The following is a 23,940-nucleotide window of genomic DNA, read 5'->3' on the forward strand; positions in this document are numbered from 1 at the left end:
TGTTTTAAATAAGCCATACTTTTAGAGAAATGGCAAAAACGGCAGATGTCATTTCAAATAAATTTTTGTTGCTTTTGGAACATATCAGCAGCAGATATTTGTTCTTGGTCAGTAGTGGGCTGTATGCTGTACAAAAAGAGGGTCAGGCATGGGTTTTCTGTCTAACCAAGGAAGGTACAAATCAGCAAAGAATAATTAAAGACCATGATGAGGCTGACCTTTAGGAAGCACTTTCCACTGGCCAGGCATCACGGGAAGGACTTTAGACGCATTATCCAGTTTAATCCTTGAAACCCTTGAGTTAAGTATGATCATGCCCAGAGAGGTTATGAAACTTGCCAGTGTCACACAGCTAGCAAGTGGTAGAACCCAGGATCTAAACTCAGGTTTGTCTGACTCTAAAACCCTCACCCTAATCACTGTGCAAGCTGCTCTTGCACAAATTTGGTGCCAAGCAAGAGAGGTTCCAACATTTCCAATGGAGGCGAAGCAGCAGGAAAGCCGCTTAAAGTCAGTCAGAACTCGTTGTCAGAAACCAGACAGTATTAAGACTCTGTTCATAACTTGCAATAGTATTCTTTAACTTATTTCAAGAATGTACTTTTCAAGTGTCCAGATTGCCTCAGAGTCCAACACATCCATAGGCTTCTGCCCAAGTTGAGATTATTTGTCATCGATACTATTTGGAAATGTTTCCATTCTGTCATTTTGCTGAAAATCTGATTTAAAAGAACACAACAATTCAGTAAGATGGTGTGATTAGCGGCCCCCTGAATTTGGTTGCTATGTATACCTTGAATGATTTGGATTTTGGAGTCATAATAAAAAGCAAGAGGATTAGCAAAACCACTTAGTTTGTTCTTTTGCCCTTGGAGAGTGAAAATGTTTTCTTCTTCATCTTCTCTTCCGTTGGAAGTGGAACTGAGAGGTTATCTTTTGAGGGACATCTGCAGAGTAGTTTGATTTTAGGCTGTGCAGGGTATCATTTCAATAGTTATGTACAATAAAACTATCATCTCAAGACAAGTTTCTACTGTAGGACCAATGGAATAATAATAAAAGCGAGAAAAAGTGGTTTGATATTTTAGTAAGTGCCTTGTCTTTTAACATACAAGTTTCTAAAAAGATTTACAGTGTCTTTACATCTTTATTTCCCCCGGCGTATATGATGACATGCTTTGCATGGTAGGTATTCAATAAGTGTTTATCTTATTACTGTTACATATCATTCGAGTTCTAGTTATTATCACCAAGCCATCTTTTAGAAGAATCTCCTTAACAATAGAACTTACATATTTGATCTCTCAGAAGTTCCTTTTTTTTTTAAACTAGTTCAGACAGATACATTATTTTCTTCATTGGTAGGTAAAGCACATGGTATTTTCAGAACAATGTCAGTATCTTATTGGCCTTGCTTTAAATGATTACTTTTTCGTACTGAGGTTTTTAAACAAATTCTTTCAATTAAATAAAACTTAGGACTAAGATTGGTAGAAATGATCAAGTACTAAAGTATATACCGATGTAGAAAATTGTGATGTAGTGTTTTATTATTATATATCCAACTGTCTGAAGCACTAGCAGTGTACTAACTTATTAGCCTATACAGCATCCTTCTGAAGGAAAGAATTACAGCAATGGCTTCTATTTATTGAATATTTACTCTGTGCCAGACACTATGTTAAGTATACCTTACATTGATTATCTCATTTAATTCTCAAAACAATTCTATAAGACAGGTGTTATTGTACCTATGATCAAGCAAAGCTCCAAGGTTTAAGTACCTTTTCCAAGGTTCACAGTGTCAGAGTAAGAATTTGAACCCAGTTTATCGAACTGCAAAGCCCATATTCTATATTATGAGGAGAGAAGTGAACACAATCCCTAATTCATGCTCCTGAATATGAATATTCGTTTCTTACAAGAACAGACTGTTATTTGACCATTTCCAGCCATTTTAATTGAAGACATATCATATGTGATTGTTACCAGCCGAATGAAAAGTAGCAATACAGAAGCCTATGAGTGATGCGATGGGCAAATACTCAGCGGAATGCTGTAATGTCTGATCTTCCCTGTAGAGTGGCTGGAGACTCATGAGCCTCGTTGACACACAAAGGCCTCGGGGAGGTTGTCTCTGCTAATAGAGCACTTCATTTCCTCACCTGACCTTGCCACCATGCTCCCGTCTCAGCCCTCAATTAAGCTGCCATTGGCATAGGATTTATAATGTGTCACTGGCCATTCGAGAGACAGCATCAGAGGTGTGGCTGAAAAGCCGGACAATAAAGAATGGAAATGATTTGTATTTCTGTTCAAATCAGGGTGATAACAAAACCATAACTTGCAATAGTATGGGACAGAACAAGACAGTCAGCTAGGTGCCCATTTCAGGTACTAAATGCCTAGTAACCTTTTCAGAAAGTACATTTTCTCTGATGGACCAAGATGCTCACGGTTCTTTCTTTCTTTCTTTCTTTCTTTCTTTCTTTCTTTCTTTCTTTCTTTCTTTCTTTCTTTCTTTCTTTCTTTCTTTCTTTCTTTCTTTCTTTCTTTCTTTCTTTCTCTCTCCCTCTCTCTCTCTTTCTCTCTCTCTCTCTCTCCCTCCCTCCCTCCCTCCCTTCCCTCCTTCCCCCCCCTCTCTTTCTCTCTTTCTCTCTCTCTTTTAAAATATGTCTTTATCGATTTCAGAGAGAGGAAGGGGGAGAGAGGGGTAGAAACATCAATGATGAGAGAGTCGTTAGTCGGCTGCCTCCTGCATGATCCCTGGGATCGAGCCCACAACCCAGGCATGTGCCCTGACTGGGAATCAAACCACGATCTGCTGGATCATAGGTCGATGCTCAACTGCTGAGCCACACCAGCCCGGCGCTCACGGTTTCTTTCGATCCATGGTGGGAACACCCAAACCTTGGGAAATGATCAGTGATGTTGCAGTTTTCCAGGAGAGAATTTGTATCTCATTCTTCCTGTAGGTTTCTAAACAATAGAGTAAATTTTATAAGTGAGAATTTTTAAGGAAAATAATGGTTTTGACTGAACCAAATGTGAAAATATGGTGTGGCAGTAGACCACGTGAATTAGGTAATTTTAGAGTATTTTCTAAGAATTTTAAGTGTTATGAACTTTATTTTGCATAGGTAGGATATTAGTTTGTGTTTTAAATATATAGTGAGACTCTGGAATTCTTTTGTTAGACTATTATTAATTCAAAAGGAGAGTGTTAATTCCTTTAGGGATGAATCTTATTTTAATTTCATAAATTTGGAAATAAAAAACTCTGACTTTTGACTTAATAAGGGAAGAAGCCACAGGCATCCAGATTTTAAATTACTGCTTTTATTCAGCACCAGTGACTAGGGTTATGGATATAATCTTAAAAATGGAAGTTTCATAAAATGTGTATGCACGCATATTAATTTTCTGGTTGGGCTTCTATTATTCAGCTAATATGACATCACCTCTCAGTCCCAACTTACTCAGCATTGAGGAAGAGTCGATTAGTGGTTTAAGCTCTGAAAGAAAGTCAGCCCATTTGCTCCGTTTTCTGTGTTTCAAATGACCTGTGGGCTTTGCCAGATATTCTGGCCTACTGATAAAATTGATGAAAGTCAGAGCTGGGGTTTTCCTACCTGTGTACTTATCAGTCTTCCCCTAAGCCACAGTCTGCCTTTTGATAGCTCTAATAATTAATTTGGTCTTCTCTCTTCTCCCTTTCCCCCCACCTTCTCCCTGTCTGTTCACAGGTTATCTTGACGAATCAAATTACAACCCATCTGAGCGGAGCCCTAGCTTCTCAGGCAGACCTGGTGTCTCCAGCTGATGATTTGTCCCTGTCTGAAGGTAAGGGATCTGTCCTACAGGGGCTGAAACTTGACACTGACATACAGCCCACCACCTCTCTGCCTCCTGTGAGAAGTGGGAGACCAGCTAACGGGCCCTGGACAGTGAACCCAGCCGGAGCCCCGGGATGTAGGCTTGGCCACCTTTCCTGGCATCTGATCCCTTATATTTGGAGAGTCTCTTGCTCTGTCACTGTAAGTGAGCTTCCTTTTCCACCCGACTGAGTCATTTAACAGGCATCCATCACCTGCGCCTTGCGGCCCGTCACTCCTCTGTAGGTTGTTTTGGGTCCTCAGTGTGAGGGCTGGTGCACTGCTAACTGACTCTGTTTTTGAGACTGATGCTCAAAGGTTGACTTCACCAGTGGTCCCACAGCAGTTGCGCCTTTTCTTGTGCTGGGTACTTTTGGACAGGTAAAAGTGTGCACCAGTGTGATGTGCCAGTGATTGGTGTTGCCTATCAGCTCTACCGAATGATTAAGGAAAACACTCCACCCTGGTAAATCTGCAAAAATTTCTCCCCACTCCCATGCTAGCAAAGGTCAGGCTGGCTATGGTTTACGTAGCAAGGGGAATTACACCACAGAGCCAGTGGGTGGTTTCTAGTTTTATTGAAAGTCCTTACTTGACATTTCTGAGTTCTGCTAGTCGTAATCTTTCAGGGCAGAGTGCTGTGAGCCTGCGTGTATGTGCGTAGCTGTTCCAGGCCCCTTTGCACGTTCCTTTTTCTGAGAATTATTCATGATGGAATATCTGGGACTTCCAGGCCTCACAAGGCTCCTGGCTGCCCAGGTGGTCTTCCACGGATCAGCCTCAGGCTATGGTCCCCCAAATGCAAGGACTATACATACCCCTGCTTCTTGGTGGTGCTTTTCAGAGTGAAAACTAATTACTTGTTTAAAGCAGTAGTAAAATGCACCGTGTACCCTGTTTCCACATCAGTGATGCATCATCGCACCCCATCAGCTGGACTTAGAAACCTGATCATTTACTGTCCCCCCTGCCTTACGTTCCTTTCACCATCAAGTCTACGTGGTCCTTCTTTCTAAATATATCTCCTCTGTCCCTTCTATTTTTCTGTAATTTGTATTGTGATCAGCTGCCTCATTAAACTCACAATTGGATTATTTTAATAAAATTCCAGGATGTCTTCCCAGCTCCAGACTCTGCCATTTCCATTCTGCTGCTACCAAGTGGAGCTTATCTGCGCAGGCTTTCCTTTACTGTGTCACTCTCCTGAGAAATCTGGGAGTTGTTTCAGCCCATTTTCTGAGAATGGGATAAAATCAATAAGCTGATTTTAAAATACTCAGGACTTTGTGATCTGTCAGCTGGAAATCAGCCAGGGTGGAAATATTTACACCATGGAAATCAGCAAATGCTAAAAATCAGGTTATTTTTCTTTTGCATGAATCTGTTTCCAAAACACCACTAGATAGTCAGTGCTTCTTAACACTTCACAGTCTGGTCTCTCCTTCCTGTTCAACCTGTGTTCTTGCCATTACCTTGGTTGAGGGTCCTACGTCAGGTGTGCTGACTTGCTGCCTGCAGCTCCCCACAGCCGTCCCCCCGCCCCGTGTCTCTACAGGGACACCCCCCCCCCCGATCTTGAATAGCATTTCCCTTTTCCACTTCTACCTCTTCTTTTCTTCCCAAACCCTCCCACTCCTTCGAGGTTTATTTAAAGACCACCTCTTCCTTGCCTGTCCCAGGGCGTGTCGGCCTCATTCTCTATTCCTCCTTTGTGGTCCCTCTACCTGCTCTGCTATATACAGAAAAGGTCTAGAAAAATTAACTTCACTTTACATGGTGTCCCGACTAGATTGGCAGATGTTTTAAGGACACAGACTGTCTTGTATTCTTTTTGCGTCCATGTTGTCCCTGAGTGACTAGCAAAGTTCTAGGCACATACAGGCTGTAAGTAAATGATGAATGAATACCGTAGTTATACTTGGTAAGAACAGTAACCATGAGAATCACATAAGGCACCTATGAACTTCATGAAAAATGGTTATAATTATTTCACACACCACACACATTTATTCAGCTCTGAGGAGAAGAGAGTATCTTGTTTCCTTATTTGAAAACCAGTAAGTAAGATGCTTTGTTTTGTCTTGGCTTCCTGGTTTATCTTAAGCAAAGGAAATTGCTCTGGGTCTCTAGTGCAACCGCTTCAAGAAAATGGTAACGTGGTGTTGGTGGCAAAGGAAGGGTTCCAGCTCATCCTTAGACAACTTTTTCTTATTATGCAATCCAAGGGAAAATGGAAACAATATATTTTTAGGACTTTTCCTTGCATAGCTGAGCAGGTGAAGAAGCTATAGAAATATTTTTCCTGAAGCCTATAATGAAGTTCCTTACCAGTGAATTAAAATGGACAAGTTTCTTAGAATATTTATATCTATTCAAATATATTGCAATGTTTGTTAATGTTACTGTGATTAACATGGATAAGTGGCTTTGTTGTTTCAGGCATTCGTGGCATCAGCTTTGCCATTGTTTCATTAGCTCCATGGTCTTGAACAGGTCTTTTAATCACTTTGGCCTCAGTTTTTCTGTGTCAAATGACAGATTGGAAGAGTATAAGATTGCTGAAGATTGCTAAAATACTAGAAAGGATCTTCAGAAATCTTAGCATTGATACCTTTGACATACCTATAATAGTCTCCTCTCTCATATATCTCTCTCTGTAAACACTCTGGTCTTACCTGTCTCTTGCTCTCTCTGCCTTTCTTCCACACCAACGTGTGCACGAGAGTGCATGCAAACCAGTGCGAGTGAGAAGCGCGCCCAGATGAGTGAGCTCGAGGTCCCCCGTCCTGCAAGCACAGAGGCACCGCTTAAACAGTGCCCCCTTCAAAACAGCCGTGGGGTGAGAACAAGCGGCCTCAGAGCAGCCGGGAATAAAATGATCCTAGCTGACCTGAGAGAAGTGCCCAGCAGGGGCTGATTTGGGAAAATGAAGTCCCTTCTGCTCTGACACAGAGCAGGGAATACAAGTGACCTGGCCCAACTGAGAGATCTCTTCTACCCCAGCGGATCCTATACTATTAATATCTGCCAGCCGCAGGCCCAGAGCATCCCCCTGCTGAGATCAAAAGAACCCCTATCTTAGCTGGAACAAGGTCATCTGCACAGGGCTATAAACTCCAGCCCTGGCTGGCCAGGGACCTCTGGAGGGGAGGAGAAGCCAGGAGAGGGGAGGTGCTCTCTCACGCTCCTTTAATCTCGGCTCACCAGCTGTTGCCTTCCCAGTGTTTGTAAAGTGGAGAGTCCTTTGTTTTTGTGTTGGATGTTGGTTTTTTTTCCTTATTAAATTTGTGGCTAGGTTGTTGCTTGGATTATGTAGGCCCATGTTCACTGCTTGGGTCCACCGTTTGATTCCCTTCATTGAGGTTTCATTCCCCTGTTGAATTATCCAGCTCCCAGGTAGGAGAGCTGCAGAGGGAGAAGTGGACCCCGAAGGCCAAGGACTTTTCCCAACATCACTCCCACCCCATGGCTCTGTACCTTGAGAAGGAATGAGAGCACAGGTTGAATTTTCCCTATTTAGTTAAAATAACTCCTCACACGTGCAGCGTGCTTGTCAATTTTTAGCCTGCCTTTCACAAATGTTATTTCATCCGGTTGGGAGAATGGAACTTTCAAGACTTATGCAAATTGACCAAAGTTATACTGTGAAGCTAAGGGCAGAAATCAGGGTTTTTGTTCTATAATCTACATTGCTCTCGACCAGACACAGTGAGCTAAAGTATTTCCTTCTTCAGTTTTCTGTTTTGTTGGCAGAAACTCAGGCACCTAGGTTGTTACAGAGTTCCGTGACTGGTTGTTGACTAAGTTCTCGTGACTGTTCTGTGACCAAGGTCCTGTTTCTTAGATGCTCTTGCCAGTCCTTCCTGATGGTCTTCACAGACACTAAGGTTGATTGGATCTTGGTCATAAGGAATATCCCTTTTGTCCACGGTGATCAGTAAAGAAAGGATCTAATAGTCCAACTGGCCTAAGACACCATGTCTTATTCTGAAGGCACCTGAGATTTGAGCAGAAGGACTGGCTGAAGCACAGTTGGTAGGTGAGACTGATGTATGCTGACAGTGGGCCCTGTATAAGACTGAAGCTCTGCTCAACCTAGACCATTAGCCTGTTTTCCTCTGATGATTTAATAGGATAGCAGTTCCTTCACTGTGGTGACACAGCCCTCTTCAGCAGCCGCAGAGCCTTCATGGAAAGGAAGATATCAGCAGGCTGCCATCCTGGCATTCCCAGCAATAGGCATGCTAGTATTCTTCCATCTGCAGTAATAGTTTTTGATAGATAACGGTACTTAAAAACTAAAAATGAAAAGTGCATGGATAGGTCAAGGAAAGAACACAAGAGAAAAGGCAGTACTTGCTAGAACCAAGCATAGTTTCTAGCTTTCGTGTTGGAAGCCTTTTTATTTTGGTTGAATTGATGTTGATTTCATGTGCAAGAAAGTATTTTAGGATTTGTACTCCCTAAGAAACCATCCCTGCAAAAAGCTGGAGTCTATTTGAAAGATTATATGCAAGTGCGTGGCTTGTGTCTCTTCTAAAATAAATCCACCAAGTAGGAACAGCTCAGAATGGTTGGGGCGAACCCGGGACTCATGGTTGTGAAAGAAGCCGACTTCAAAGCGTGGTATGAATTTTCAAGTTTTATTTCCACTCTTGCTTTCCAGCTGGATCTGCTCTGGATTTACTGCAGGATGTTTGAAAATGTGGCTCCCTGCTAATCTCAGACAGTTGCTATGATCAATGGCTTCTTTCATTTCCGATAAAAAACACTGGTGTTTCTGCTTAAATTGTGTGTACTTTCAGCTTTATTATTATAGTCATAATTTATTGTCCAGCATTACCCAAATTTGTAATCCATTAACCACAGACTTTGGGGTGGGTTGGTCAAGTTAGCAGAACTCTCTCCACACGTTAGCTCGAAGGCCCTCCACAACCCAGTCTCGTAGTTTGGGCAAACCATGTACAAATGGGTATGGGTAGAGCAGCTTTAAAACATCCACCTCTCAGGGCTATGGTACAGGGTGGCTATAATTAGTGCCTTGAAAACATAAAGTGTCACCATGTGACTTCAAGGTTAATATTCAAAACTATGATCAACACTATTAACATTAGCATTTCCATAGCATTTTAAAATGTCTTAAAATGATGACTCACTTAACTGCTTCAAGCCACCGAAACATGAAGGAGAAAAGGGAATTGCTCAGAGGCCACACAGTGAGTGAGGGATAGTGATGTCGGGAGCGGAAGGCAGAGCCCCTCCCATGAAATCCTAGATTTGGATACCGATGCCTCTTAGGAGTGAGTTTTGGATAAAAATGTCTAAGTGTCCTATTGACCTTTCCATTTCTAATCCCAAAGCCACAGACATATATCAACACACCCAACTTACTTCCAGCAACTGCTCAGATGCCATGAAAGGCCTGATTTATAGAAAAAGATTAAAAGCACCAAAAACCTGTGGTGTTTAGCTAAGAAAGCCTAAATATTATGTGAGCTGGGAGTGGTGGTGGTGGTGGCTAGAGTTGAGAGGGATTGGGCACAGCCTACAAATGTCTGAAGATCTCAAGAGGGAGAGGAACTTGAGGATTTTCAGCAGGGAGGCCAAGGGGCATTAGCACCACAGCGAGGGGTCAAATGAGAAAGAGAACACTGAAGTCAACCACCAGGAAGTGCTTCCTGGTCAGGAGCTCTGTTTTGCTCGTGACAGTTTGCCAAAGAGAGACATGCTTGAAGCACGATCAAATGAGATGGGAACCAGAGAATATTCTGTGAGAAGCCGTCTTTGAGATGGTTCGTAAAAATGCTGGGCTAGGTGTTTTGAAAATATTTTCCCCTTACCCTCGGACTTCTTCATTCTAGAACTTACCAGTTTATTTCCCAGGTCTGCACATGTTCATGTTAACATCTCAGTGTCCTGAAGGCAGAAGGGACAAGAACACCAAAGCCAATTTTGTTAATTGCTTCCGCTACAGAGATGACGGAGCCAAAGCCCAGAGAATGGGATGCCAAGAGGTAGTGTGATCCCAGAAGGCTTCAAGTTGGAAGGATTCTCTGAGACGAGATCCTTGTTTACCATAATCAAAGAGAATTCTATACCAAACACGAGAGGCCTTTAGGTCAGAGATCATAAAGAAAGGAAGAGCGGCTGGCTTCTAGGAGTGGTGCCCAGGTGATAACTTAGTTTGTGTTGTAATGTGGCGTGCATTTTTGATGTTTACTAGAGTTTGGGGAGGATTGTAGCAAGGTCTGCCAAGGTGGTCTGGTCCAAGGACAGTCTAGCTGAGCTCTGACCTAGGTTTGGATCTCTCTGATGGCTTTTCTTTTCTTCATTTTTCCGGTAAGCCACTCAATAAATACTAGTTGGAATAAGCTGTATTTCACTCAGTCACGCTGACATTTCCTGTGCATTTGCTGCATTCCTGCATATATTAGCATAGTTTTAGAGTTATGGTCCCTCCAAAAAGTCTTTTGGCTGGATGAAGAGACATTCAAGTGCCTTTCAACCTGATGTTTTTATGAGTTGTGAGCCCCTACCATATGCACTATGTTAATGTCACAGGAAGCCCAGAAATGGACAAGACGTGGTCCCTGCCCTCACAATATTTACAATGTAGTTTGAGAATAATTCTGAAGGAGAACTTTAGGGGAAATGTGTGCCGTGCTTTCAGACAGTACGGCATGTGCCAGAGGCCCCCGACTTAGGAAGAGGGGCTCTTCCAGCAGAGGCCAATCTGAGGGGTCCAGGGAGGAAGATGTAAGACATAGACCTTGAGGGATGGATAGGATTTCAATTGGCAGAGAAGAGTGAAGATCCTGAAGATCAGGGAATGCTAAGGACAAAGGCATTAAGTGCACAATGGGCCATATCTGCCCTTACGTCCTGTCATTTTCTCCCTCTCAAAATCTCTTCTAACCACGTAGCCCTACTCTCTTGTTTTTCAAACTCACCAGAGTATTTCTGCCTCTGGGCTTTTGCATTTGCTATTCCCTCTGACCAGAGCACTTGTCCTGATCTTCCTTGGCCTGCTCCCTTACTGCACTCAGTCTTACTCAAGTGTCCTGTTCTCAGAGGTCTTCCTTCACCTGTCTAAGGCGGAACCCCTACCCCTATCCCGTCCTGCTCTATCTCCTAACCCAGCTTTACTTTTCTTTATTGTCCTTATCACTACCTGACCTGTATTTTGAATGTATTTATTTGTGGGTTTATTGTCTGCCTCTTTTGCTTTCATGTGATCTCCTAAAGGGCAGAGATTTGCCTTGATCACTTTTGTAGCCCCTAGTTCCTGAAGGGTACTCAATAAATATAGGATCTATGTTGTAGGGGAACGCAGGGTATGTTGGGAAGGGAGCAACGGTAAACATAGGGAGGTCATGTGCAATTAATCTAGAAGTAGGTTGGGGCCAGACTTTTGAATATCAGACTGAATTTAGACTTTATGCTAAAGTGATTATAGCTATGCCCTCTGAAGACTGTCTGGGTGAAATATGCAGGGTGGCTTAGGGATGGGGAGATTGAGGTAAGGAGACAATGAATTCATCAAATATTTAGGAAAATGGGACACCAATTATGCACCAGAAACCATACTTTGTGCTGAGGATACAGAGATGACATTCTAGGTAGATCTATTGTTACCAAAGACATGGTGGCAAAGCCACAGTCATTTGAAGCACTGCCAATCATGCCTCATAACTGAGAGTGCAGGGGCCACAGAGGAGAATGGCAGAGAATTCAACTCATAACTGGGAGTGCAGGGGCCACAGAGGAGAATGGCAGAGGAGAAAGGCAGTGTGGGGCATTGACACCTGTCCTGCCATGTTAGGGAGCTTGTGATTTTTCCTGAAGCCCCTGTGAGACAAATACGAGGATAATCCATAGGCAGCACATCATTTCCTTGATCAACATGATTGATGAGGCTTATTCGACTGGCTAGGAATGTTTCTCTTTCCTCCCGTATAGTTCCATGTGCATCCCTTCCAAAGCCACATGCTCAATCAAAGAAGATGGATGACTCCCTGGAAAGAGTAGGGCTGTTCTTCAGTCAAGGGTATGGAACGACGTGTTTCTCACCAGAACCGTTATTCCTGTGCTTCCCAAACCTCAGCGTGCAGCCCTGTCACTGGAGGGTTATTAATGCACACATTGCTGGACTCCCACTCCTGAGTTTCAGTCAGTCTGGGGAGAAGGTCAGAGAATTTGCGTTTGTAACAAATTCTCAGAAGTTGTTGATACTACTGCTCTAGGGACCACACTTTGAGAACTACTGCTTTGTTTGTTGAATTTCTTATCTGTGTCCGGCACCAGGAACACCAAGATGAATGGGTCTCCATCTGAGAGCTTGAGGAGACAATGTTCTAAGAGAGGAGATGGCATGTGGAAGGGGTGCAGTCAGGACTCATGGTAGCCTTGCACCTTCATCAGGTCACTGGTGGTGTTTTCTGCAGGCATTGTCTCAGACATGGGACAGAGCAGTGACAAGACTGTCCCGGGGCTCTTTTAGTAGGAAGAAACAAAAGCCACTCAAGTTCATTTTTTAAAAAGTTAGTCTGTTAATAACAGTAGCTAACATTTATGGACCATGTATTTATTGTATGCCTGGCATTATATATCTGTTATCGAATTTAATCCTCACAACAACACTCTGAGGTGGATGGTAATCATTATCTCATTTTACAGATGAAGGAACTGAAGCTCAGAAAGCAACACAGTTACTGGCAGAGCCAGGATTCCAACCCAGGGAGTCGGCTCCAAAACTTACATTTTTATCCACTAAGTTCTGTAAGGATACAATTTGGATTCTCATGGCTGTGTGCAAATAGGAACTACATACAGCCAGACCACATGGGAAAGGTTGGAACTTAGGTCATTCTCTTCAGTTTCCTCATATCTACCTTGGCTTTCCATGGCACTGACCCCTGACCTTATGATCTGATTGGCCCAATTTTCCTTTTCACACCTGGTAATTCTATGAATGGGCTGTCCTTTGGTCCAGTCAGACATGGCCAAGAAGTCACAGTATTAAAAACATGGCCAGTACATCTATTTTGTCAGTAGGGTCCATGGATAGGGGGAGTTTCCCCTTTGAAGGGGTTTTGTAAGAAGGGCAGATTACTATACAAGGGAGTGCCTATGAAGCAAATACCCCAACATAACATCTAGTTGAAGGACTTGGTCCAGCTGAGCAAATATTATTGTACGTTTGTTAAGTGGGTCTGTATACCTCTGTCGATCCCTGTGGCCACATCCACTCTCAAAATTCTCTCCTTCCAGATCAAATTTTTGACATTATCTATCTATGACTAGTCCATGCCTTCAAGCCAATATACTGGATTTAAGAAAAAAAATGAAAACATTTCCTTTCCAGTCCCAGATAACTAATTATCTGGCTCCTCTTTGATCTGATTTTCTTTATACCCACTGTCAGCCCTAGAGCTTCTCTTCGGGGGGAGAGAGAGAGTTCTCTTCTGTTAATCTGGAATCCACTACCCACTCTAAACATTTATTATCTGATAAGACATGAGGCCTAATATTACCCATGTATGTCACCTCCTATTCAGGGACATATGACGGGCACACTGGCACAGATTATATCCCACGCTCAGCCTTTATTTACCACTTTTCAAGACGGGATAAGCCAGAGTAGCCACGAAGGCAGCTGGATAACGGAAACATCTGCACTGGAGACTCTGTATCTGTAAGCAGCATCTTCTCCATAATTTATGGTATTCTTGCAAAATTACTCCCTACCCTCAGGAGAGAGCCTGAGTTTTATGGGTTAAATGCAAGTGTGTTTGTATGTGTGTGTGCGCACGCATGCTTGTGTGCAGGCTGCAGAGGGGTTGCTGTATTTTAATAGGGGACAGTGAGTTCTTTTTAGGTTCTGATGTTGATCTTCTTAACCGTGCTTCTGTGTAATGGCCCTACTAAAGCAGCTAAGAGAACCTACGTTTCCTGGGAGTGCTACTTCCAACCACAGAGGATGGATGATACCTTAGTGGGCCATGGACTTGTTTTGTTTTTAAATACAGCATGTAGATAAAGGAGGCTAGAAAAGTACCAAAATAAATTGCTTCTGAGTTGAATGACAAGGAGAACATGCCCCCAAGAGAGCTCTAGACCAGAAATAGAATAAATTAAAATCTTCAAGGTATAGCCTGGGAAACGAACATCAATGAATAAGGGGCTGCCAGAGCCCCAGGTGGATCCAAGGTACAGACAGGAAGAAGCCTTTGTTCCTTCAGGGACCAAACTGGAAATTGCTTGTACTTTGATGTGATAGTAGAAAATTAAGGTAAATTAACAACAACAACAAATCTGTCTTAAAGTCATTAGAATATAAGCTCCTTGAGGACGACAATCTTTGTCTCCTTGTTCACTGCTGGGTCCCCAGAGCCTAGAATAGTGCCTGGTAATAGTAGTTACTCAATACATATTTGATAAATGAATGAGGCACCTATAGCTACAAGGCAGAGCGATCAAAGATTATTTGAAGCTTTAAACCTATATGCACCTAAAGGAATCATGAAACTGATGCATCATATATGCGCCAAAATTCCTTCAATATGCAGTCAGTCTTAAGTATGTACCTGCAGACTATGCGATAAACAACAGCGGGCTGCTCGGGAAAGTGTCAGAACAGAGCGGGGAGGAGCCTAATAGCTGTGCTTTTGAAGGAGAAATCTACATTCACACAAGAGTGGTGACTGAAGTAGTTTAGTCTGATTTACAATAAGGATATTTCTTAGGTACCTACTACCTGCTAGGTCCTGTGCTAGGCAGATGTTCAGGATACAGAGACAAAAGTGACTGTCCCTGCTCTTTGGGACACTCTCAGTCAGGTAGTGGTGGGAATCATTATGGACAAGAATACAGAGAGTGTTATGATGGCTCTAGGTTCAGGCTCTTGCTGGGGAAGCACAGAGGAGTCCTGGTTTGGGGATGGGAGCTCTCTAAGAAGGCTTTTCAGGAAGGGAACACTTGAGCTGGATCTTGAAGGATCAGTAGCAGTTCCCAAGCAGAGAATGAGGAAGGGAAGGTGCTCCTGGTGGAAGGAAAAGCCCATGTAATGGACCAGAGGCAGGGTGTTGAGGGAGACCTATGGAGGTCCTTTATGTGCTGCATGGAAGGGAGTGGCAAGAGGACAGTCTGCAGAGGTAGGAAGGGGCCAGGCTGTGAAAGTTCTTATCCAGCATGCTAGTCAGTTTGAATTCTTTCCTGAGGATGATGGGGAGCCGCTGGAATGGGAAAGTAATAGGACCATTATATCATTCAAAGTGATGTCTCAGGCAGCAACGAATAGGTTGGAGGGAATGGAGATGAAATTAGACAACTTGGATTTGGATCTCTTTGAAGGAAATCACTTTTGCATGGGGCTGTCCCTAAATTTCATGAGGCAATGGGAACTTTATAATCAGCTTTTACCATTCTAAAGCGTGGGTGGCCAGGTCTGGTTTGGATTTCTGCCTCATCACCCTGGGAGAGGTTTCTTTGGTGTACATCAGGTGAGCCCTCGATTTATCAAGGTACCTGGCAGTTAGAAACAGCCATCTATAAGTCTTTGCTAGGTGGACAGAGAAAATATCAAGTGATTTAAAGTACTAAACAGCAGTATGGAAACAAGTACATTTTTATATTCCTTTTGCTAGTGATTATAATAATAGCATTAAGTATATTATATGTCAGGAACTGATACTATGCATGAAAAATCCCAACAGCTTTGTGGGGTTCAGTTGTTATCAACATTTTACAAACAAAGACACTGAAGCACAGAGTGTTTACATAACTTGCTGATGACCCGCTAACTACTGATTCGCTGGGATTTAAACCTAGTCTGAACCTAGTCTGGCTCAGACTCTGTGCTCTAGACCAGTACTCTACCCTCAGCTCTACGAGACAATAATACAATGTCCTCATAAAGCTATGATCACACATTTCTGTCCTTTCCAGAGCTGAGAGTGTTCCATGCTTCATTGTGATAACTGTGGTCATTTCTTTGTATTTACCCTGAAACCTCACAGACGGACATTAGGGAAGCAATGTGTTTGAACAGCTGATAAAGCTCTGCCTTTGGAATTAGGAGACCTGTGTTCAAGTGCCAGCCTTGCCACAAAGCCAGCTCTTATTTTTGGCAAGTCACTTAACTTCTCTGGCCTTGGTTCCCTCAACCCACATACACAGGGGGCACGTTAGGCGATGCCCTCAAAGGGCAAATTGATCTTCTCTCTTTTAAGCTTCAGACAGACTTCTCTGTTTATCTTTTATTTTATTTTATTTTATTTATTTTTTATTTTTTTAAATATATCTTTATTGATTTCAGAGAGAGGAAAGGAGAGGGAGAGAGAGATAGAAACATCAATGATGAGAGAGTCATTGATCAAGCCCGCAACCGGGCATGTGCCCTGACCGGGAATCGAACCCCGATCGCCTGGATCCCAGGTGAATGCTCAACCGCTGAGCCATGCTTGGCCGGGCTGTTTATCTTTTAAAGATGAACAAAACAAACTCCAGGCTGGGCCAACCTCTCTCTGAGTATTTTGGTAGATCCCTTTGTCACTGTTATTATACTGGTTGTCTGGAGCAGCAATCTTCACATTTTTTGAATCTACGACCCATCATTTTTGAGGAATTACCCCAAAATAAGTAAAACTGCTATCTGTAAAACACAGTGTTACTATACTATTCAGTTATATAAAACACATCAGAAGTAGATTTTTTTTTAATGAGATGGGTTCTGATATTTTCTTCCCACACCCCTATGAGTCATCGCACGTATGACTGACTGTCAGTGATGTCGGGGGAAAGTTCAAATTTCTCCCTACCTTGTTTTCATTGCTGAGCTCTTTACTGCCCCAGGAGGAATGAGCCTGAGCCCCACACTGCAGTGTGGGCCTCATCCAGTTATGGAGCATCTGTAAGGTGAAATGCTAGCTGGGCAAGGATAGCGTCAGGCCCGAGGCCCTCTAGAACATAAAGACCAATTCCAGTTGCCATCCTTGCCTGGTGGAACCCTGCATTCCCTGCGGACTGTCATGCAGCTCAACCTCACGTCTAAACTGGTTGCATGGGTTGCACTTCAGTGGATAGGAAGGGAAAGATAAGAAAATAAGGAAAGGCCAGAATAGGAGGCCCACACACATGAAGCAGTTCAAGTGACACAGGTCCTAGGAATTGTGAGAATGAGGGGGGCAAATTTTTCATGTCAGAGGCACTTAAGGAAAGAAGAGAGTGTCATGATGTTCTGGTGGCTTGAGCTACTGTCTTAGGCTATCAGAGCCAAACGAGGATGGGCTCCCTGATCAGCCTGTCCTGAATCATGGTGTCTGGTGAGCTCTGGATATCAGCCAACAGACAACCTCCGTCCCTGGGTGAGACCCACTCGGAGCGTGGCAGACTGTAAATCAGCCCCGTGTTTCACTGCGAGCTCACCAGGCTGGCTGGGTAGCTCACTGTCGTTTAGCACCTGTGGTGGGCGACTGTTTTCCTTGGCCAGCTGTTTAATGAGCACGGAGTCAGATAAACTGCGCTTGGCTTCTAGGCTCTCTCCAGACACAAACAATTAAGCACATCCTGCTGCAATGGTCACGTTAGGGAACCTGGCTTTCCTGAGCTGATCATCTGGTTTTCCTGCCCCTCGGGGCTAGAGTTTGGAGAAGTTATTGAAGCAACCTTGAGAGAGCTGTTAACCCTTAAGAGTTAGCTTTTTATCACCAAATATATTCAGAAATGCTTGGCAGCCAAAGCCTTGCAATCTATGGCAGTTTTAAATAAAGATCAAAATCTTGATTTGATTAATTTTGTTCTCTACTCAGGGTTGGCTTAGAGAAGCAGGAGATCGTAGCTCATGACTCCTTTTCTGGTTTTGTAACCAACTTACATTCTCAAGTTGGGCTAATAACTTTGCCCGTCTTAGTCCATTTGTCTGGGACCCTGGGTAAAGTTGCCCATGCCTCTGGTGAAGTTTATGAATAAAAACTCACCTAACTGGGTTTCAAATTTTGTGAGAAATCACTTTCCTTCATGAGAATGCACACGTCGGCTGAGGCTAGCCTGATTGACTCTGGACGTGAATTAACAATAAGCCCAAGCCAAACAGTTCTCTCAGAACAAGCCATCTAGACTTGGTATGTGCGACTCAGTGTTGCCTTTCGCCAACTGGCATTGGAACCACGACAGCCATGGAGGAACGATAACCTTGATCTTTTGACCTATTGACCAACCCTCCTGCAATTCTAGGTGCACCTGGAGTTTGTGGTAAGTGCGTATTTAGGGAATCTTTGGAAACACTTAAGTTAGCAATGCTGTTTATTTGGAAGGATGTACTTCCACGTCCTTAATGGCCAAAGAGAGATTCCAGTGGGAGGGTTCTGGTGGAGAAAGAGCAGGAGGGTGTGTGGTGCTCACTGGAGGGCAGACTGTGGTGTGCCAGGTACGAACTGCACCATCAGGAAAGGGATCTAGAAAGGCAAGGAGACGCATGAGAAAGGAGGTGACTTTTATTGACAAGTCACCATTGTTCAGACTCAGTGGGGACAAGAAAGGAAACCCAGAAACCTACATGGCAGCTTCTCCTGGACTGGCCGAAAATATGGATTTTTTTTTTTCTCCCTAGCTGGAATTTGACAGGGTCAGTTCACGTCTGGGTTTTCAGCACTTAATACAGGGCCCTTTTGTCTTGGGAGGCGGCTGGACTGGTTTTTCCTCCAGGCAGGTGCACAGAGGGCGTTTATTGTAGCCTGAAACACAAACACCAAGCCCCAAGGCCCTGATCCGCACACTCTCCAGCGCGGCTCAAGGAAATAAAGTGGACAATGTCTCTTGCAACAGGCAAGCACTGTAAGTGCCACTCCTGAATGAAATATTTCTTAAAACTGTGTATCCGTAACTCGATCGTCTCTTAAAACTTAATTATATGTTAGGGAGAGGGAAGCCATTGGCTCCTCCAGCTGTCCAGGTTGAACAAGAGCACACAATGGAGCATATCCGATTCGCGGCCTTACTTAGGTAATCAGATTAATATCTCCTGAATTGAATTTACCCTTTTGATACGGAGTCTTTCAGCTGCCTTGTTTCACATCTCAAATTCTGACAAAGCTGCGCGGCCTTTGAGTAATTTCCCTGAAATCTATATGCGGGAAGCCTGTGCTCTTTCGAGCACTTTTTGGGACTTGTACCAATTAAATCTGTTTCTGGCACACTTTTAATGGCATACTTTCCCCTGAGTCAACAACTGCTCCAAAATCTGAGGTCATTTGTTTAATTTAAAAGCAAAGGTTATGAAACAACCATTTCAGGCTTCACCAGCCAAGCCCCTGTGGCTTTGAAAGTGGTGATGAGACAGGGCAAAGGCTCATAAAGTGGATTTCTTACACACAAAATAAATTAATGGCTGCGTTTCGGTGCAGTCGGTACGAAAGCGGCGTTGCCCGCGCCCTCGCCGCCCTCGCCGCCCTCTCTCCACATCCCCTCCTGGAGCTTCCACGCTCCCGGTGGAAGTCCACCCTTCTGCTGTCGTTTGAGCAAAGCGGACATCTGGACTGGATTTCTGTCAGCTGGAGCTGAGAGGGAACTGTAAATGATGCCGTGATTTTTTTTTTCATCCTTATTAAATTTATTTATAGCCCGTCTAAAGCCAGGAAACATGTTTTTAAATGGCTAGAGCCCTTGATTGGAGGTTCTCGAGGAACGTGCAGTGGATGGTATTTTCCCCCTGCTGTTTCTGAAGAATATCAAGGGTCGAGTTACATAATTCCTCGTTTCAGTGTTTTGTTCTTTTTCTTTCCTGAAGGACCCTTCATTAGGACATTTTGTGCGTCAGAATTCTCCCATTGTAAAATCTTATCTGATGTGCTTTGTTTTCGGTCAGCGAGAGCAAAGGGAATGTCGCTGGTGTTTCTGAAGAACTGCGCCGATGACAGTGAGTCGCTGGTTGTCTGAGACCCGAACCAGCGGCTCGCTGTTTCCTTCTGCCCGAGGAACACGGCCTGGACCCCGTTCCCACCTTTCCCACTTAGCAACCTCTAACATCTCCAAGCTGCCAAGTCTTAAAGAATCTCATTCATTTTCTCATTATTTAAGATAATAAAAAGCTCCACAAGGGGCTTACTAAAATAATTTATAAAATTCTTTGCTGTGCCCTTGGACCTTATTAAATAACAATGCCTTAGGGTTTATATAATTATTTAAGAAACAAAACCTTCTAGAGGAGGTAGATTTTTTGAGGTCCCTTCCAGTTCTGATTTGAGATGATTCTTTGATTTCTTTCATTGTTATTTAAAAGAAAGAAAAAGAAAGAAGGAAAGGAGAGGGAAGGAGGCTGCTTGGGAATGAGGCTTGCTACCCGCGGGCATTTTCTTCTCCGGAGAAGGGACTGTTCTGCCTCCGGCCACCTGAGTCAGTCTTCCTCAGCCTAACAATGGAGCTTAATGTTCTCCATCTTGCTGAGGGTTAGTCTCTGTTGTTATGAAAGTGAATTGAAACCAAATGCACTTTCTATTGGAAAAGCTGCCGTTGATCTCGGCTCACAGACAATACTAAGAGGGAAGGTGCTTATAAACCAAGGGAAGAAATCCTTGCTGCCATATCATAACATCAGTTATTTCACTATCAGACCCATGAACATCTGTTGGACACAGCATCACTCCACTTTATGATGTGCCTGTGTCCATATTTAGTTCTCAGAAATGTTAACAGATTGTTTAGTGAATTATCTTGCTAATGGACTGGGGAATCTATTTGTGCAGCAGGACCCTTCATTAACTAAGAGGGCATAAGAGATAGGTCATGTTCTCCACCAGAAAGGCAGGCGTTTTCACCTTTCTGATAGGCAGTATTTGAGGCACAGTGGCCTCATCAAATGTGGGTGTCTGCTGCCCACTTACCAGTTATTACAAATTATAGCCAAGACCATGGCACGGATGCTGGCAGTGAAATGAGCCACAGCGAGGTCATCACTCACCACTAGCATTGTGATTGAGAGCTCTGGATCAGAAAATAGAAGGCCCAAGATAAAGAACATTTATTTTAAAGTAGGGAGAAAGGAGGATCACACACAGAGAGAGGGAGAGGGAGGGAGGGAGGGAGGGAGGGAGGGAGAGAGAGAGAGAGAGAGAGAGAGAGAGAGGGAGAAAGGGCAAAGATGACTCCAGCTGGACATTAAGCAACACCGCATTTTCCAAGATCCTAAAGCCAAATAATTCCTGCTAGTTTTGCTTTTATTATGCTTGGATATGGAAATCAGAGGGTGGATGACGGTGCCTGGAGAGGAGTTGCTGCGGCTACTCCATGCCAGGGGCACGGAGTTCTCGGTCTGCACTTGGAACCTTCCATAATATTTTCCTAATAATAATAACACCAACAACAATAATAACAGTAATGAAGCCAGTGATCACTTTCAGTAAGCCCCCCTAAGGAAGCATCCTTAAGTGTAGTATTGTTTGCTGTATAGATTCTAACTCACAGTGGGGTCAAGATCTCTGCCTGAGAGACATGTGAGGGAACTGACCAGCCGCCGGTGTTGGTCACCAACTGAGTTAGTTCCTCTAACCACGAGAAATGAATAATCATTAGAAATGGTTGTTCTCGCTGTGCTGCTCAGGGGATTTCAATCAAATGTGATGGTATTATATATGGAATATTCCTAGACATACCAGAATACTGTATGCAAATCAACATGACTGGCTAGCATGGGGAAACATAATTTGATTAATATGAAGATTTTTCGTAAGACGTTACTTGATTCTGCTATCTTTTATGTTAGTTTGGAGCCATTTTAGGCATGGACATTCTTTCAGTTATATTCCTGTTTTCTATAATTCAAGGCCTTGGAAATGAATTTGTTTATAATCAGCCAGGTGCCTCATAGAGGCTCCTGGGGAGTGTTGTGCAGCCTCATGAGGACGGCCACATGGTTCCTGTGACAACAGATGTGACCACAGCGTGTTGGAAGAGAACTGCATGCTCTTGTCAGGACTATCACAGGCCGAGTGCTTGAGGTGGGACCAGTTGTGCCGGATGGGAGGGGAAGGGGACAGTCTTTAAAAATATCACTTTTCTCTTTTCTAAGGAAAGCTAGTTTGTCTACAACAAAAATAACCTCTATGGAGTGGTGAGCAGCCTTGCCCACTGAAACAGATTCCAGTCTTTTTCTAGCTTTTTCTCACTATGCCCCTTTGCGAGCCATTTCACTTCCTCTCTCGTGTACTTTCCCAGGACGCTGCAGGCACCCTGCGGCCTCCCCTGTGGAGTCTCAGCCGTGTTCTCCCAGCAGGGAGCTCCTGTCTGTCCTCGGACAGTGCACACTGGAGATGACCCGATTAGATGGTGGCCTCGTCCCCCCTCATCTCCCCCCCCCCCCCGTATACCTCACCTTTGTATGGATGAAACTCAGAAAGTTTCTGAGTGGAGGAATGCAGAGAAAATGTTGGTACCATGGCCACTTTAACTGCAGCCCAACATGGAATCTAGTAAAGAAGGAAAAAGAAAGAAAGAAAAACCAACAAAATCTATTTTAATAGACTACCCTTAGGCAGCTTTGTCTGAAGAGGAAATAATTGCAAAAAAATGAGACTTAAGTAGGCCATTTGGGAAGCAGGCAATGGCTATTTTAAAGGCCTGAAGTTCTAACATGTGTGTTTGCTTTTTTCCCTCCTCATCTCTTGCAAATAGATAATGGTTTACGTCAAGAGAAAATTCAGGAAAAAAGCCTTTTTTAATTTCCAGGAAATCTGGCCACTGTGTTCTGCAGCCAGTGATAAATGGCAGTGCCACCGGCAGTGACCCAGGACATCCTGAATTCTTGCTCTTTGGAAGAGCTTGCACTCTCTTTTCAAAGGGTATCCTGTTCCTATTGCAGTCCTCATGCTATCTCAGTGCAAGATCATCTTTTTCCTGTGTAATCTCACTTAAAATAGTGAGTGCTGGTCCCAGGGCTCTGCACATAGATGTTGATGTCATCCCGGGGGGGGGGTCAGGGGAGCAGGATGAAAAAAGAAGGTAACTGGATATTGGCCCCAAACATATTCCAAGTCAGCTGTTATTTCAACTCGTGTTGTATAGATCAAATGTTATTTTGTCCATTTGAGGGGGTAACTGAGTGCTGTTGGTCTGCATAAGCCCAAGTCTGTATAGAATGGTGGCACCGCAGATGAGAAATATGGTGTTAACAAAAAAAGTTCCCGTGAAAAGTGTTGTTCGCAGGGGTGAGTTAGGAACAGAGCAGCTGCTTTTGATTATGAAGATTGATTCACTTAGTCTTCACCGACATGATCTAAATAAGTGGGCGGAGCACCAGGAGGGTCCCGGGAGCCTCTCAGTTGCTTTGTATCCCTGCACGTGGAAAGCAGAATGCAGAACCCATGCATTGTTCTGCCTCCCTATGGTCTTCCAGTTTAAAACACGTTGCAAACTGAAGTCCGGTGGGAGAGGACTCGATTGCTTTACTTCTTCCCCATCGGGCGGTCAAGGCAAGGCTGGTAGGAAGGTCCAGTCTTCACAGATTGTGCCGATCCCTCAGGCTTAAGCCTGGTGTCATCTGAGGGTGGCTGCGTCAACAGGTACACTCTTTCCCCCTGAACCAAGGCAGCTGGAATTAAGCCTGGTGTCATCTGAGGGTGGCTGCGTCAACAGGTACACTCTTTCCCCCTGAACCAAGGCAGCTGGAATTGGGGGGGGGGGGGGGGTGTCAACTATAGAAATCACTTAAGTAATTCTCAAAGCCCAATTAACCTAGAATGTCTTGTGAGCAGTTCCTTCTAGCCTATGGATTTTGCCAGCAGCAGTATCATCAGGCTTTTACTGTTTCAATTTTCCACTGCCTTGCTCTGTTTGCTTCTGTTAGTTATATAGACAGCCTTTCTATCTGAAGAGTTAGTAGAAAATAAAATATTGCTAGGAACAATTTGGATAATAATGAAAATATTAGGAAAGAAATGGAGGGAGGAGCCGTTGTTAACAAAATAGCCTAGTTATAAGTATTAAGCTTAGAAGAGAAGAATTAAGGCCACTTGGGCTATCTATGCAAAATACTTTTGTTTTATCAACCACAGAAAAAGCCCTTGCTTGGGGTGTC

General features: G+C 43.7%; 1 protein-coding gene across 6 annotated transcripts in view; it reads left to right on the top strand.

Moving 5' to 3' along the window:
- Positions 1-23,940, top strand: part of RAD51B (RAD51 paralog B) — a 550,373-nt gene that overhangs the window by 303,534 nt on the left and 222,899 nt on the right. For all 6 annotated transcript variants that reach the window (XM_081121112.1, XM_081121113.1, XM_081121114.1 and 3 more), the window contains one exon: positions 3,747-3,843. In XM_081121112.1, the coding sequence (XP_080977238.1) occupies positions 3,747-3,843 (97 nt within the window). The remainder of the gene's footprint in view (positions 1-3,746; positions 3,844-23,940) is intronic.

Source organism: Miniopterus schreibersii, assembly GCF_964146895.1.
Source record: "Miniopterus schreibersii genome assembly, chromosome: 1".
NCBI lineage: Eukaryota > Metazoa > Chordata > Mammalia > Chiroptera > Miniopteridae > Miniopterus > Miniopterus schreibersii.